At 40.2% G+C, this 14,472-nt stretch overlaps 1 protein-coding gene across 1 annotated transcript in view; it reads right to left on the bottom strand.

Annotated features, from left to right (window-relative positions):
- The window catches only part of ighmbp2 (immunoglobulin mu DNA binding protein 2), a 79,239-nt gene extending 64,794 nt beyond the window's left edge, over positions 1–14,445 (bottom strand). Inside the window, exons 1-4 of the mRNA XM_073049224.1 lie at positions 14,397–14,445; positions 6,875–6,952; positions 5,508–5,677; positions 4,132–4,327 (exon numbers count right to left, since the gene is read on the bottom strand). Of these exons, the coding sequence (XP_072905325.1) occupies positions 4,132–4,327; positions 5,508–5,677; positions 6,875–6,945 (437 nt within the window). The 5' untranslated portion in view covers positions 6,946–6,952; positions 14,397–14,445. The remainder of the gene's footprint in view (positions 1–4,131; positions 4,328–5,507; positions 5,678–6,874; positions 6,953–14,396) is intronic.
- Positions 14,446–14,472: the final 27 nt, after the last annotated feature.

Here is a 14,472-nt window from a genome sequence, read left to right on the forward strand (position 1 = left end):
TGATAGGTAGGAGTTACAGGGAGGTAGCCATCCTTCTGTTGCAGGAGGCAGGTACCCGGCTGACTTTCAGCAGAGAGTAAGTGAATAGGCAGCTCATGCAGAGTACCACTGTGGCTGTTCCCTTCAATAATAAGAATACTGCTTCAGATATTGTTGGGGGGGGGGGGGGGGAGGAGGTGGTTCCACTTGCCCGTGGGGAATCTGCAACAAGCAGGTTGCTGGCCCTGAGTCTGGCTCTGAAGCTCAGAAGGGAAGGGGAGGGGGTGAGAGAAGAGGAATACAGGAATGATAGGGGATTCTATAATTAGAGAAGTAGAAAGCAGTTTCTATGTTGCCTCCCGGGCGGGGTCAAGCCTATGAACAATAGACAAATGGACTACAAATTGCAAAGGGAGACAAAATAAGACATGTAAGAAGGGTAATGTTGCAATAATCATGGGTAATTTCAATATGCAGGAAGATTGGGAAAATCCATTTGTTGCTGGATCCCAAGACAGGGAATTTGTAGAATGCTCATGAGATGTTTTTTTAAAGCAACTTGTAGTTGAGCCCACTAGGGGAATGGCAATTCTAGAATGGGTGTTATGTAATGACACTGATTTGATTAGGAAGCTTAAGGTAAAGGAAACCTTGGGAGGCAGTGATCATAAAATGATAGAATTCACCTTGCAGTTTGAGGAGGTGATAAAATTGAATGTATCAATATTACAGGGTAAAAGGAATTACAGAGGTATGAGAGAGCAGCTGGCCAAAGTTGACTGGAAAGGAACATTAGCAAGGATGATGGCAGTACAGTAATGGCTGGTGTTTATGGGGGAAATTTGGAAGGCATAGGAAAGATTAATCCCAAAGATAAATAAGTATTTTAAAAAGAGAATGAGGCAGCTCTGGCTGACAAGGGAAGTCAAAGACAACATAAAAGCAAAAGAGAAGCAATATAATATATATTTAAAAAATTAGGAAGGTAGAGGATTGGGATGCTTTTAAAAACAACAGAAGCCAACTAAAGAGCTATAAAGAGAAGAAAGAGAAAATATAAAAGTAAGCTAGCAAATAACATAAAAGAGGATAAATAAAGTTTTTTTAGATATATAAAGAGTAAAAGAGAGACATGAGTGGATATCAGACCACTGAAAAATGATGATGCAGAGGTAGTAATGGGGGGCAACAAAATGACAAAGGAACTTAATAAGTCATTTTAATCAGTCTTCACTATGGAAGACACTAGCAGAATGCCAGAAATGTGAGAGTGTCAGGCGACAGAAGTGATGGCTTTATGGCTTCGACAATAAGAAGATAGGTAGAGGGGCAGGAAGTGTTGAGGAACCAGGGTATCTGCGGAAGGACAAGACAGATTGGGGGAAGGCAAAGAAGTGGTAGATGGAATATAATATAGGGAAAGGCATGGATATGCACTTTGGCAGAAAGAATAAAGGCTTGGACTATTTTCTAAATGGGAAGAAAATTCATAAATCAGAGGTGCAGAGTCCTTGTGCAGGATTCCCTAAAGGTTAACTTGCAGGTTGAATCAGTGGTGTGGAAAGCAAATGCAATGTTGCATTCACATCAAGATGACCAGAATGTAAAAGTCATGGATGTACAGTTTTGAGCAAGTCTTAAGCACCCTAGATTGTTCACATAACTTTTGCTTTAGATGTGTATTTTTTGTCTTCTGCATTAGTGTGAAATAGGAAAGAGCAATTTTTAGATTTCCAAACATTCATTTTCCAAAAAAATTAAACATTAGAGAAATATTTGTATTTTGTTAAAGAGAATAACACGTTAAGTAATCGACCACAGAGTCATAGAGTCATAAAGAAGTACAACACAGAAACAAAACCTTTGGCCCATCTAGTCCATGACAAATCCATTTAAAATTGCCTACTCCCATCAATCTGCACTGGGACCATAGCCCTCCACATCCCTACTATCCATGTACCTATTCAAACTTCTTTTAAATATTAAGATCAAACTCGCATGCACCACTCGTGCTGGCAGCTCATTCCACACTCTCACAGCCCTCTGAGCAAAGAGGTTTCTCCTCATGTTCCCCTTGAACTTCTCACCTTTCACCCTTACCCATGACCTCTGGTTGTAGACCCACCCAACCTCAGTAGAAAAAGCCTGCTTGAATTTACCCTATCTATACCCCTCATAATTTTGTATACTTGTCAAATCTCCTCTCAATCTTCTAAGTTTTAAAGAATACAGTCCTAACCTATTCAATCTCTTCTTATAACTCAATTCTTCCAGACCCAGCAACATCCTTGTAAATTTTCTTTGTACTCTTTCAACTTTCTTTATATCTTTCTGGTAGGTAGGTGACCAAAACTGCACACAATACTCACACAAGATACGTGGACCAAGTTCTTCTGAAGAAGCACAAAGAAACAGGAAAGGTTGAGGACCAGAAACAGTGTTCAGCCACAGAAACTGAGTGCAGCAAGCAAAAGATCCACAAAACTGATGTCCCTTCTAAATTGGAAGAATTCTACCACTGATATCAGCTCTGAACTCACAGAAACCACTGGAACCCAAGTACACCCCTCTACAGTCAAAGTCTTGTCAGAAGTGGTCTTCATACAAAAGTTCCTGCCAAACAACAATTCTTCCAAAGAGGAAACAAAGCCAAGTGACTCAGCTATACACAAACTCAAGGACTGAACTATGGCAGCAAGTGCCCTGGACTGATTTTTGGCTCAAACAGAAGGCAGTTTGTCCATAAGGGAGCTGGAAAGTACTACATGGCTGAGACTCTGCCGCCAACAGTGAAGCAAAGTAGAGGCTCCCTGCAAGTTTGGGCTACATTTCTGTAAATAGAGGTAGTGATTTCCATAGAATTAATGGACTCCTCAATGCTGAAAAGTACAAACAGATTTTCATCCATCACACAATCCCATCAGGGAGGTGTCTGATCAGACCCAACTTCATTCTGCAGCAGGACAATAACCCCTACACACAACCAAGGTCATAAAGAACTACTTTCACTGAAAAGAAGAACAAAGAGTTTGCAACAAATGGAATGGCCTCCACGAAGTCCTGATATCAACACCATCGAGGCTGTCTGGGATTACCTGGAGAGACAGAAGCAAGTGAGACAGCCAAAGTTTGCAGAACTGTAGCAAGTTCTCCAAGATGCTTGGCACAACATACCAGACGATTTTCTTATAAAACTGAATGACTGTACCTAAGAGGCAAAGGGTGGTCACACTAAATATTAATTTGATTTAGTTTTTTTTATCTGTTTACTGCTCTATATAGTATGTTTTTTGAAATTCAGAAACTTTTCATTTCATTATTTTTCAAAGCATCTTTGCTTTAGATTTTTTTTACATGTGCCTAAGACTTTTACACAGTTCTGTAATGTTGAGGCTTTCTAAGGCATTGGAGTACTGTGAGCAATTTTGGGCCCCTTATCGAAAAGATGTGCGGCATTGGAGAGAGTCTAGATGAGACTCACGAGAATGATCCTAGGAACAAAAAGGTTAACATATGAGGAGCATTTGATAGCTCTGGGCCTGTACTCACAAGTTTAGAAGAAGGGGGATTTTATTGCGACTTATTGAATATTGAAAGTGGGTGTGGAGGATGTTTCCTATAGTGAGAGAGTATAGGAACAGAGCACACAGAATCAGAATTGAGGGATATCTATTTAGACAGATGGATGAGAAGGAATTTCTTTAACCAGAGGGTGGCGAATCTATGGATTTCATCTACCACAGATTGCTGTGCAAGGCAGGTCACTGGGTATATTTTAGGCAGAGGTTGATAGGTTCTTGATTAATCAGAGTGTCAAAGGTTACAAGCAGAAGGCAGTAGAGTAGAATGAGAGAAATAATTAATCAGCCACGATGGAATGGCGGAGCAGACTCAATGGGCCAAACAGCCTAATTCTACCCCTATGTCTTATGGTATTTTTGAGTGGTAGGTCACCACTCTTGAGTAGAATAGTTCATGATGCAGAACTTTTAAATGTATTAAGACAGAAGTAATAGCAACAAGCAGTTCAAATCCAGTAGTATCTAGCTGACATATATTACAGATGCATCTAACAACAAATCTACACTTACAAAAATCAAATCAGGTTCTTATTAAAGCATAAGACTTTAAGATAAAATATATAATGCTTACTTTTTCAGCCTTTTATAGGTGACATCATTAGCCAATTTTAAAAGTTTATAGGAAGAGTCATTGTTGAAGTTTAGCTGATCACTGGATTCATCAAAAGCCACAGTGATTGACTTTTGCGTGATGCGTGTTACAACACCAGATGCAAGTTGGTCCAAAGAAGTGGAGCCTTGGTTGTCATATAAACCTACAATATCCCCTGAACAAAGACAAAATAAAACTTAATGATATGCTCATTTCACTTGAGTAATGTTCAAGTTTCAGCTAAATGAAGCATTATACCACCTGGCACAAAGTTGTATTCTATGCTACAATTCAAAATACACTATGCAAAAAGAAAAAAAAACTAGATCATTTCTAATTTCTGTTTGCATAAGTAACAAGTGATTGATCCAGAAAGAATGCACATCATGGACATTAGAGCTCCTTGCACTTTCTAATCGCTTGTCAGGATGCAGCCTTAAAGGGAAATGGGAACAATTTCTGTACCACTGATCACCTGATCTCAGTGTAGCATGAAACACAACAGAAACCTAACTGGAGATATAGAGCAACAAAAAAAATTATGTGGGAACTGCTTGTCACCAACTTTGAATATTCCAGTTTATTCTTTAAAAGCAAAGAAAAGCTTCTTACAAAGATCATAAAATAATGTAGTTGGGAATAAATGCTAACTGTACAACTCAAAAAATAATCAAAAAAATTACCTAGAAATTTTGTATCGTTAAGTTATTGAAAGTTTGTGTCTAGTTGTGTACTACAGGGATCAGAGCTGGGATCCTTACTGGTTGCATACTTTAAAAAATTGTGTATGAACATAGGAAGCATGATTGTTAAGCGTGCAGAATTTATTAAAATGGATGATAATAAAACGGAGAATAATTGGAGGCTGCAAAATGATGTTGATCAGTCAATATGATGGGAAGAGCAACTTGCAAATGAAATGTAATCCTGGTAAGTATAAAATTATGCACTTTGGAAGAACTAATAAGGGCAGGTTATATAAAATGAATGGCACAGCATTAGAGAATATAAAAGAACAGAGGACCCTCACTATACAAGTCCAAGGATCTTTGAGATGGAAGCATAGTAGATATGTTGGTGAAGAAGCCAATAGATACTTACCTTTATTAGCAGGGACCTAGAATATCAGAGAAGGAAGGCTATGGTACAACTTTCTAAAGCATTGGTTGGCCCATTGCTGGAGTACTTGATTGTCTACATGGACATGGTGGACCAAAGAGACTGCTCTGTGCTGTACAATTATTGTTTCACACTCTTGAGGACTTTATTACGAAAAGGTGAATGGAATAGCAATTAATTTTTGAAGTACACTTTTGATGCAACTCAAGTAACAACATTAAATAAATGAAACACACCAGGACCAAAGTTATTGCTGGGCAACGATGCACTGGCTTCATACTTTCTAGGTTCAAAGCTGACAATGAAGCGTCCATTAAGTCCAGTTCTCTGGCTTGCCACCTGAAGCTTCAGCAGACATACTCCTCGCTGCTGAAGTTTTTTCACAGAGACATTTTCCTGCCATTCTCTGAAAAAAAAATAAAAATAACACTATGACATAATCAGCAAGAACTTGCATTTATACAGCCCCCCTAACTTAGAAAAAAAATCTTAAAATGCTACACCTGAGATAAAGTATGACATTGAGGCACACATTTAAAATTGGTAAAAAGCAAGCTTTGGGAAGGAGGAAGAGACTGGCAGATGGAAAGAATTAAGGGAAGAAATTCCAAAGCTATGGCCTAGTCTGCTGAGGATAAGTGGCCCAGCTCAAAAATCATAGATGCACAAGAAAGTAGGACTGTTGGAACAGATATTTCAAGAAGTTGCAGAGATGAATAAAGTTACAGAGATCAGACATAGTGAAGGTACAGAGGTATTTAAAAACAAGATAGTCAATTCAGTATCAGAAGTACTGCAAGGGAATGGTGAAGCTACAGAGGGACTTAAAAGTATGATAGTCAATTCAGTATCAGAGGTGGTGGTAAACCAGACATTAATTTAGATCAACAAGTAAAGAGTGATAGGTAAGTGGGACTGGCAGGTGCTCAGATGAGGACAGTAGATGTTTGAATAAATTGAAGTTGCAACATTATAAGTTCTATCACAGATCACAGAACCATGTACAGAATGACATGCAGCAGAGAATGAACTCAATTCTAAACTGGTTTTCAGCCTTTTGAAGGTTGCAATCATTTTCCCCTAATCCAAATAAGGACCCAAGTTCCCAATGTACATATGTGGCCTTTTGTTGGTGCAGGCCCTTAATATATTGTGTGCTTTGTCTCTTTACATGTATATAACTAATGAGCTCCATTCAACATACATTTGCTGTCAGAAATCTCTTGCTAGGGTACTTAAAAGCATGAGCTTTCCAGGGACAGATCATGAATATTTTATTACATCCGTCAAGTTGTGTATGAGTACTTTCCAGCATTTAGTAATCCTATACAAATTACAGACAATAGGAGCCATAAGCAATAACTAATCTTTGATAAATAAACTCATGAATATTAAACATTGCAAGTTGACTTGAATCAGAAATCCTTAATTTGGAATCCCTTTTTTGGTTCCTGGAGCAATCAGTTAATAAGTATTAGAGAAACTAATCGCTAGTCATAATTTATTTATTTATTGGGCATTATTAATGATTGAAGTAGAGTGGCTGAGTATCACAAGTTCATGAAGCTTAAAGAGATGAAAGGGGAGCTCTGAGAAAGCCTACCTGGTTTCTTCAACTTCAGCTGCTCTTTCTTCTTGTAGTAACTCTAAATTTTTAAACACAAAGGATTCCATGCCACATCTATAAATGAAGCAAAGAAAAAACAGTAACAAAAAAATGTATTATAAATAGTGCTCCACATCTGTGTTGAGCTATTAATGCAAGGGTTTGCACTTATAGAGAATCCTTAATGCAAAAGTACAATGTCTTAAAATATTTTATCAATGGTAACCAAATCAGAGACACACATATAAGAGATATGATATGACAGGGCAGGAGTACACAGAAAACCAAGATCCATGGATTAAAGGTGTGTGTTTAAGGGGGTAGCAAAATTTGTTCTAAAAGTGAATAAAATACGCCCAGTAAGTGTGAATAACAGGTCATCTATAAAGTTCAAAGTAAATTTTATTATAAAAGTACATGCATGTCACCATATACAACCCTGAGATTCATTTTCCTGCAGACATACTCAGCAAGTCAAGAGAAGAGTAAATATTACAGGATAAATGAAAGATCACCTTCGTGCAAAAGACAACAAACTGTGCAGATGTAAGCATAAATAAATAGCAATAGATAACAAGATAAAGAATTGTTAAAGTGAGATCATTAGTTATGGGAACATCTCAATGGATGGGCAATTGAGTGTATTTGATGGTTGTCAGACAGTAACTATTATTGAACCTGGTGGTGCAAGTCCTGAGGCTCTTGCACTTTTTACCTGATCTAATGGCAGCAATGAGAAAAGAACATGGACTGGATGATGGGGATCTGCGATGATGGTTGCTGCTTTCCTATGAAAGTGCTTCACGTATATGTGCTCAATGGTTGTGAGGGCTTTACCCATGATGTATTGGGCCGAATCCACTACCTTTTGTGAGTTTTCCATTCAAAGGCATTGGTGTTTCCATACTAGGCTGTGATGCAGCCAATCAATATACCTTCCACGACACACTTACAGAAGTTTGTCAAAGATGCGAGGTAGAGAGTGCACTGACTAGTGGCATCACGGCCTGCTTTGGAAACATCATCTATAGATGTTCTGCATACCAATTCCACAAGGTACTGTGCATCTAACAAGTGAAAATCACCAAATGCATACAGCAATAGAATTTCAGAGATTTCCCAGTCCCAAGGGATATTGTCTTTTAAGGGATACTTGATAAAATACAAAAATGGATTAAATAATAGAAGACTACATTAGTGAAGAGTGTTGCAAAAGTTACATATCCCTCTCCCAACTCCCAGAATAATAGCAGGCTACAAAGTTATCACAAAGGCCAGTGTCATCATGATCTCTCCACAAAGGAATTGGAGAAATGGCCTCACAGTGGCTAAGTTACCAAGCTTGTAATCCAGATCTGTGAACCATGAGAAAACCAGTTCAAACCCCTTCACAGCATCTGCAGAATTTCAGTTTATTTAATGGCATGTCTGGTGTTTAAAGGTTGCTACCAGTGGCAATAGCCGCTGATCAATACTCAGACTGTCTCCATCTGATTGAAGAAAGTGCTTTAAGGAAGAAAATCTGCTGAATCATTTTCAAGTATGACATATTTGTGCCTGCAATGCGACTTGAAAAGCCCACGATCATTCAGCATCATTGGAACATTGTCTGCAGTATTCAAGACCATTACTGTCTCAAGGGAAATAATAAATGGACATTAGTTGCTGCTCTTAACAGGAATGGACACATTTCTAAACAGAATTTCAAACAATAACATCTCTGTGAAACATGGTGGGAGGCAACGTAAATATACAAATCCTGATTTCAAGTGTGCCACACATTCCATTTTTGGCTGTTTAGTGGCTTAATCTCCAGTACTTAAAGAACATTGACCAACTCAAGAGTCCTTCTAGGTAAACTGCGTTAGGGCATCAAGTGGCAGCAGTTTAACATCAGCATATAAACGAGGCTTAATCTCAAAGGTAGTGCAGAATTACCAAAGCTAGTTTAAGGTCTGGTCAGTCTGCCAGTATTTCAGCCTTTCTAGACATGCATTCCCAACTTCCCCCATTCTGTTTACACCAAAGTACCCATTTGCACCACCACCACCTAACCACCAATTTTCCCATCCCTTCAGTTAATCAGGAGCAGTAAATATTGAAGTATTCTACATGTTGCTCAATGTAGAACAATAGCATAGAGGCAATACAATGACTTATTCACTGGGCAACAGGAAAAGTTAAAGGTCACTTGACAGATGAATTTAAAGAACTTAGAACATAAGAAACAGAATCAAGTTAGGGTAACTGGCTGCTTGAACTTGTTTGGTCGATCAACAAGATCAATGAGGACCTAATTCTGGTCTGAACTCCACGTCATGAACACCATGGTCTGAACACCATGTCATGCTCTCTCTGCATTCCCATAGACTTCCCAAGGTTTAAGAATCTGTCCAACTTCATCTTGAAGGTACTCAATAATAAACAGACCAACAGAAATATTGTACAGTCAGTTAATATGTTGTACTGGTGTCACATACTAGCATGGACAGAAGATTGGCTGACTTGCCAGAAGGCAAAGATTGGGACTAAAAGGGGCCTTTTCTAGTTGGCTGCCGGTGACTTGTGATGTCCCGCAAGGGTTGTTGTTGGGTCCACTGTTTTTCACTGTATATCTTCATTCAAAGTTCAAAGTAAACTTATTATCGAATTACATATACTACCGAGATTCATTTTCTTGCAGGCACTCACAGTAGAGCAAAGCAATACAACAGAATCAATGAAAAACTACATACAAAGACTGACAATCAAAAGAAGACAAACTGCGAATAAAACAAACAGTAATACAGAGAACATGAGGTGTGGAGTCCTTGAAAGTGAGTCTATAGGTTGTGGAATCACTGCAGTGTTGAGTGAAGTTACCTATGGTGGTTCAGAAACCTGATGGTTGAAAAATAATAACTGTTCCTGAACCTGGTGGTACGAGACCCAAGACGCCTGTACCTCTTTCCCAATGGCAGCAGCGAGAAGAGGGCACAGCCTGGGGGTTGTTGATTATGGATGCTGCTTTCTTCTGGCTGTGCTCTTTGTAATTGTGCTCAATGGTGTGACGGACTTCTCCTCTAACGGACTGGGCAATATCTACCACTTCTGTAGGCATTTTCATTCTCGGTGATTCGTGTTTCCTTAACAGACTGTGATGCAACCAATTAGGATAAACTAATTAGAAAAAGGCAAATGGTATGTTGGCATTCATAGCAAAAGGATTTGAGTACAGGAGCAGGGAGGTTCTACTGCAGTTGTACAAGGCCTTGGTGAGACTGCACCTAGAATATTGTGTGCAGTTTTGGTCCCCTAATCTGAGGAAAGACATTCTTGCCATAGAGGGAGTACAGAGAAGGTTCACCAGATTGATTCCTGGGATGGCAGGACTTTCATATAAAGAAAGACTGGATCGACTAGGCTTAAACTCACTGGAATTTAGAAGATTGAGGGGGGATCGTATTGAAACGTGTAAAATTCTAAAAGGATTGGACAGACTAGATGCAGGAAGATTGTTCCCGATGTTGGGGAAGTCCAGAATGAGGGGTCACAGTTTAAGGATAAAGGGGAAGCCTTTTAGGACCAAGATGAAGAAAAACTTCTTCACACAGAGAGTGGTGAATCTGTGGAATTCACTGCCACAGGAAGCAGTTGAGGCCAGTTCATTGGCTATATTTAAGAGGAAGTTAGATACGGCCCTTGTGGCTAAAGGGATCAGGGGGTATGGAGAGAAAGCAGGTACAGGGTTCTGAGTTGGATGATCAGCCATGATCATACTGAATGGCGGTGCAGGCTCGAAGGGCCGAATGGCCTACTCCTGCACCTATTTTCTATCTTTCTATGATACTCTCCACTGTGCATCTATAGAAGTCTGTCAAGATTTTAGATGATATACCGAAACTGCGCAAACTTCTAAGAAAGTGGAGATGCTGCTGTGCCTTCTTTGTAGTGGTACCTACCTGCTGATCCCAGGACAGATCCACTGAAATGATAACACCAAGGAACTGAAAGTTGCTGACCCTCTCCACCACTGATCCCCTAATGACGACCGGCATTGAAGCTGTACTTTGCCTCACAGTCATAAGTACAGGTGACAGAATTTATAGTTTTGGGGCCAAGTTCACACACAATACAAAGACAGATGGAGGAGCAGGTAGTGTTGAAGAAGCAGGAAGTCTGCAGAAGCACATTTACACATTAGGAGAATGGGCAGATGGAATACATTTTAGGGAAGTATACCTTCATGCACTTCAGTAAAAGGAGTAAGGGTAGACTATTTTCTAAACAGGGAGCAAACTCAGATATCAAAAGTACTAATGGGACTTGGGAGTCTAGTGCAGGATTCCCTAAATGTTAACTTGCAGGTTGAGTTAAGTAGTAAGGAAAGAAAATGTAATTATTAGCATTCATTTCGAGAGGATGAGAATACAAAAGTAAGGATGTAACACAAAAACTTTATGAAACTGTATTTGGAGAACTACAAGCAGTTTTGGGCCCCTTATCTGAGAAAGGATATGCTAGCAATGGAGGTGGTGTAGAAGAGGCAGACAAAAATGATCCCAGAAATTTAAGGGTTAACATAGGAGGAGCACTTGATGGCTGTGAGCCTGTACTCGCTGGAGTTTAGAAGAACAAAACCTACCAAATATTGAAGAGACAGGGAGAGGATGTTGTCAATAGTGGGGGAGTCTAGGACCTGAGGGCACAGCCTCAGAATAGAAGGACATTCCTTTAGAACAGAGTTGAGAAGGATTTTTGTTTCTCTCACTGGAGGGAAGTGAATCTTTAGAAGTCATTACCAGATGATTGGAGAGGCCAAATCCTTGGACATATTTAAGGCTTGATAGGTTCTTGATTCATCAGGGTATCAAAGGTTTCGGGAAGAAGGCAGGGTTAATAAATCAGTTATGATAGAATGATGGAGCAGACTCACTGGACTGAATGGCCTAATTCTGCTCCAATGCCTTATGGTCAAATCATTTACTGATGAAAGGCTTCAAATGCTCATTCATTCTGCCTTACTCTGTCACAAATGCACCACAGCCTGCTCATTATTTCAAGGTTTATTAGGGAAATCACAAACCCATGTAAAAAAAATAATAAAATCTCAAAGATACAACCATACATCTATCAAGTCAGAAAAAGACGTGATTGTTCAGCATCTTTTACACCTGAAAGGTATTTCCAGCCAATGAAGTAAGTTTTTTCCAAAATGCACACAGTGGTGCAATTAAGATTGTAAGAAAGATCCCATAATATGGCAATGCCAGGTTATTTATCCCCAACAAAGTCTGCTCCCTCCCCACCCATGTGCTGTTGACTCAGTCAGAAATACATTGTTGCCTCTCCTCCCCTATTCTGTGATAATTATCAGACAGGTCATCACGGATCGCTTTGCAGCTCTCAAAATATCTCATAGACACATAGAAATTTACAGTACATTACAGGCCCTTCGGCCCACAGTGCTGTGCTGACCATGTAACCTACTCCAGAAACAGTCTAGAATTTCCTTATCGCACAGTCCTCTGTTTTTCTAAGCTTTATGTGCCTGTTTAATAGTCTCTTCAAAGACCCAATTGTATCTGCCTCTACCACGTTCGCTAACAGTGCAATCCATATACCCACCACCCTCTGTGTGAAAAACTTACCACTGACATCTCCTTTGCACCTATTATCAAGCATCTTAAAACTATACCCCCTCATGTTAGCCATTTCTGCCCTGGGAAAAAGCCTCTGGCTATCCACACGATCAATGCCTCTCATCATCTTGTACACCTCTATCAGGTCATTTCTCATACCCCGTCTCCCCAAAGAGAAAAGGCTGAGTTCACTCAACCTATTCTCATAAGGCATGCTCTCCAATCCAGGCAACATCCTTGTAAATCTCCTCTGCCCTCTCTCTATAGTATCCACATCCTTCCTATAATGAGATGACCAGAACTGAACACAGTACTCCAAGTGGGATCTGCCAAAGCCGCGGGACCTATTTCCATACGGTCTTATATAGCTGTAACATTACCTCACATCTCTTGAACTCAACCCCACAGCTGATGAATGCCAACACACCATACACCTTAAGAACACAGTCAACCTGCACAGCAGCTTTAAGTGTCCTATGGACACAGATCCCAAGATCTCTCTGATCCCCTACACTGTCAAGAGTCTTACCATTAATATCATACTCTGTCTTCAAACTGGACCTACCAAAATGAACCACTTCACACTTATCTGGGATGAAGTCATTCTGCCACTTCTCAGCCCAGTTCTGCATCCTATTGATGTCACTCTGTAACCTCTAACACCCCTCCACAATATCCACAAACCCCCAACCTTTGTATCATCAGCAAACTTACCTTTCTACTTCCTCATCCAGGTCATTTATGAAAAGCACAAAGAGGAGGGAGTCCCAGAACAGATCCCTGTGGAACACCACAAGTCACTGTCCTCTATGCAGAATACGAACCATCTACAACCACCCTTTGCTTTCCATGGGAAAGCCAATTCTGGATCCACAAAGCAAGGTCTCCTTGGATCCCATGCCTCATTACTTTCTGAATGAGCCTCGCATGGGGCACCTTATCAAATGCCTTACTGAAATCCATATACACTACATCCACTGCTCTACTTTCATCAGTGTGTTTTGTTACCTTTCCATGGGGCTTTTAACATCCACAAGGAAGAGAGATTTCCATTTAGAATAATTTTTGATTATGACTACTTTATATAACGTGAAATTTGTTGTTCCACAGGGGGAGTACAGTGCAAAAACTTAAGATTATTATAAATTTGATAAATAGAGCAAAAAAAAAGGAATAATGAGGCTGTGGATCATGGACCATTCAGAAATCTGATGGCTTCTTTACTTCCTCCCTGACGGTCGTAACGAGAAGAGGGCATGTCAAGATCGTGAACGTCCTTAATGATATCCACCGCCTTCTTTAAGGCAACTTCTGAAAATGTCCTTGATAGTGGGAAGGTTCTGCTCATGACTGTGCTGGCTGAGTCTACAACCAATTGTAGCCCCTTATGATCCTGTACACTGAAGTTTTATATGGGCTATGATGCAATGAGTCAGAATACTCTCCAGTGTACAGCTACAGAAATTTAGTAACACACCAAATCTCCTCAAACTTCCAATGAAGTAGAACCTCGGACGTGCTTTCTTAGTGTGTGCATCAATGTGTTGGGCCCAGGGTAGATTCTTGAAGATGCTGACAGCCAGGAACTACTGGTAGTTGTCTACCCATTCCACCGCTGATCCCGCGGACTGATGAATAGTTTCCCGAAGGTAACGTCTCTGGGAGTGCAGTGCAGTAGACCGTAGGTCCTGTAACAAGAGTACCAGCCGACTTGAGTGGGGTCAAGACCCTAGCGTGGGGCGTGAACCCACTAGCTGAAGGCAGAGAGTGAAGGATAATTGATTATAAAGTGTACACCAACATCCTACACCTTGCACATTATCACACAGTAATATCCAGAACTTCGTCTACTGACCTATCACCAACCCACAACACCCCACTGTCCAGAACCTACTCACCCGTCCCTCGCCACTGTCCAGAACCCACTTTCCCGTCCCTCGCCACTGTCCGTCCGATAACCTGCCCCCCTCCACT

Source organism: Hemitrygon akajei, chromosome 6 (assembly GCF_048418815.1).
Source record: "Hemitrygon akajei chromosome 6, sHemAka1.3, whole genome shotgun sequence".
Lineage (NCBI taxonomy): Eukaryota > Metazoa > Chordata > Chondrichthyes > Myliobatiformes > Dasyatidae > Hemitrygon > Hemitrygon akajei.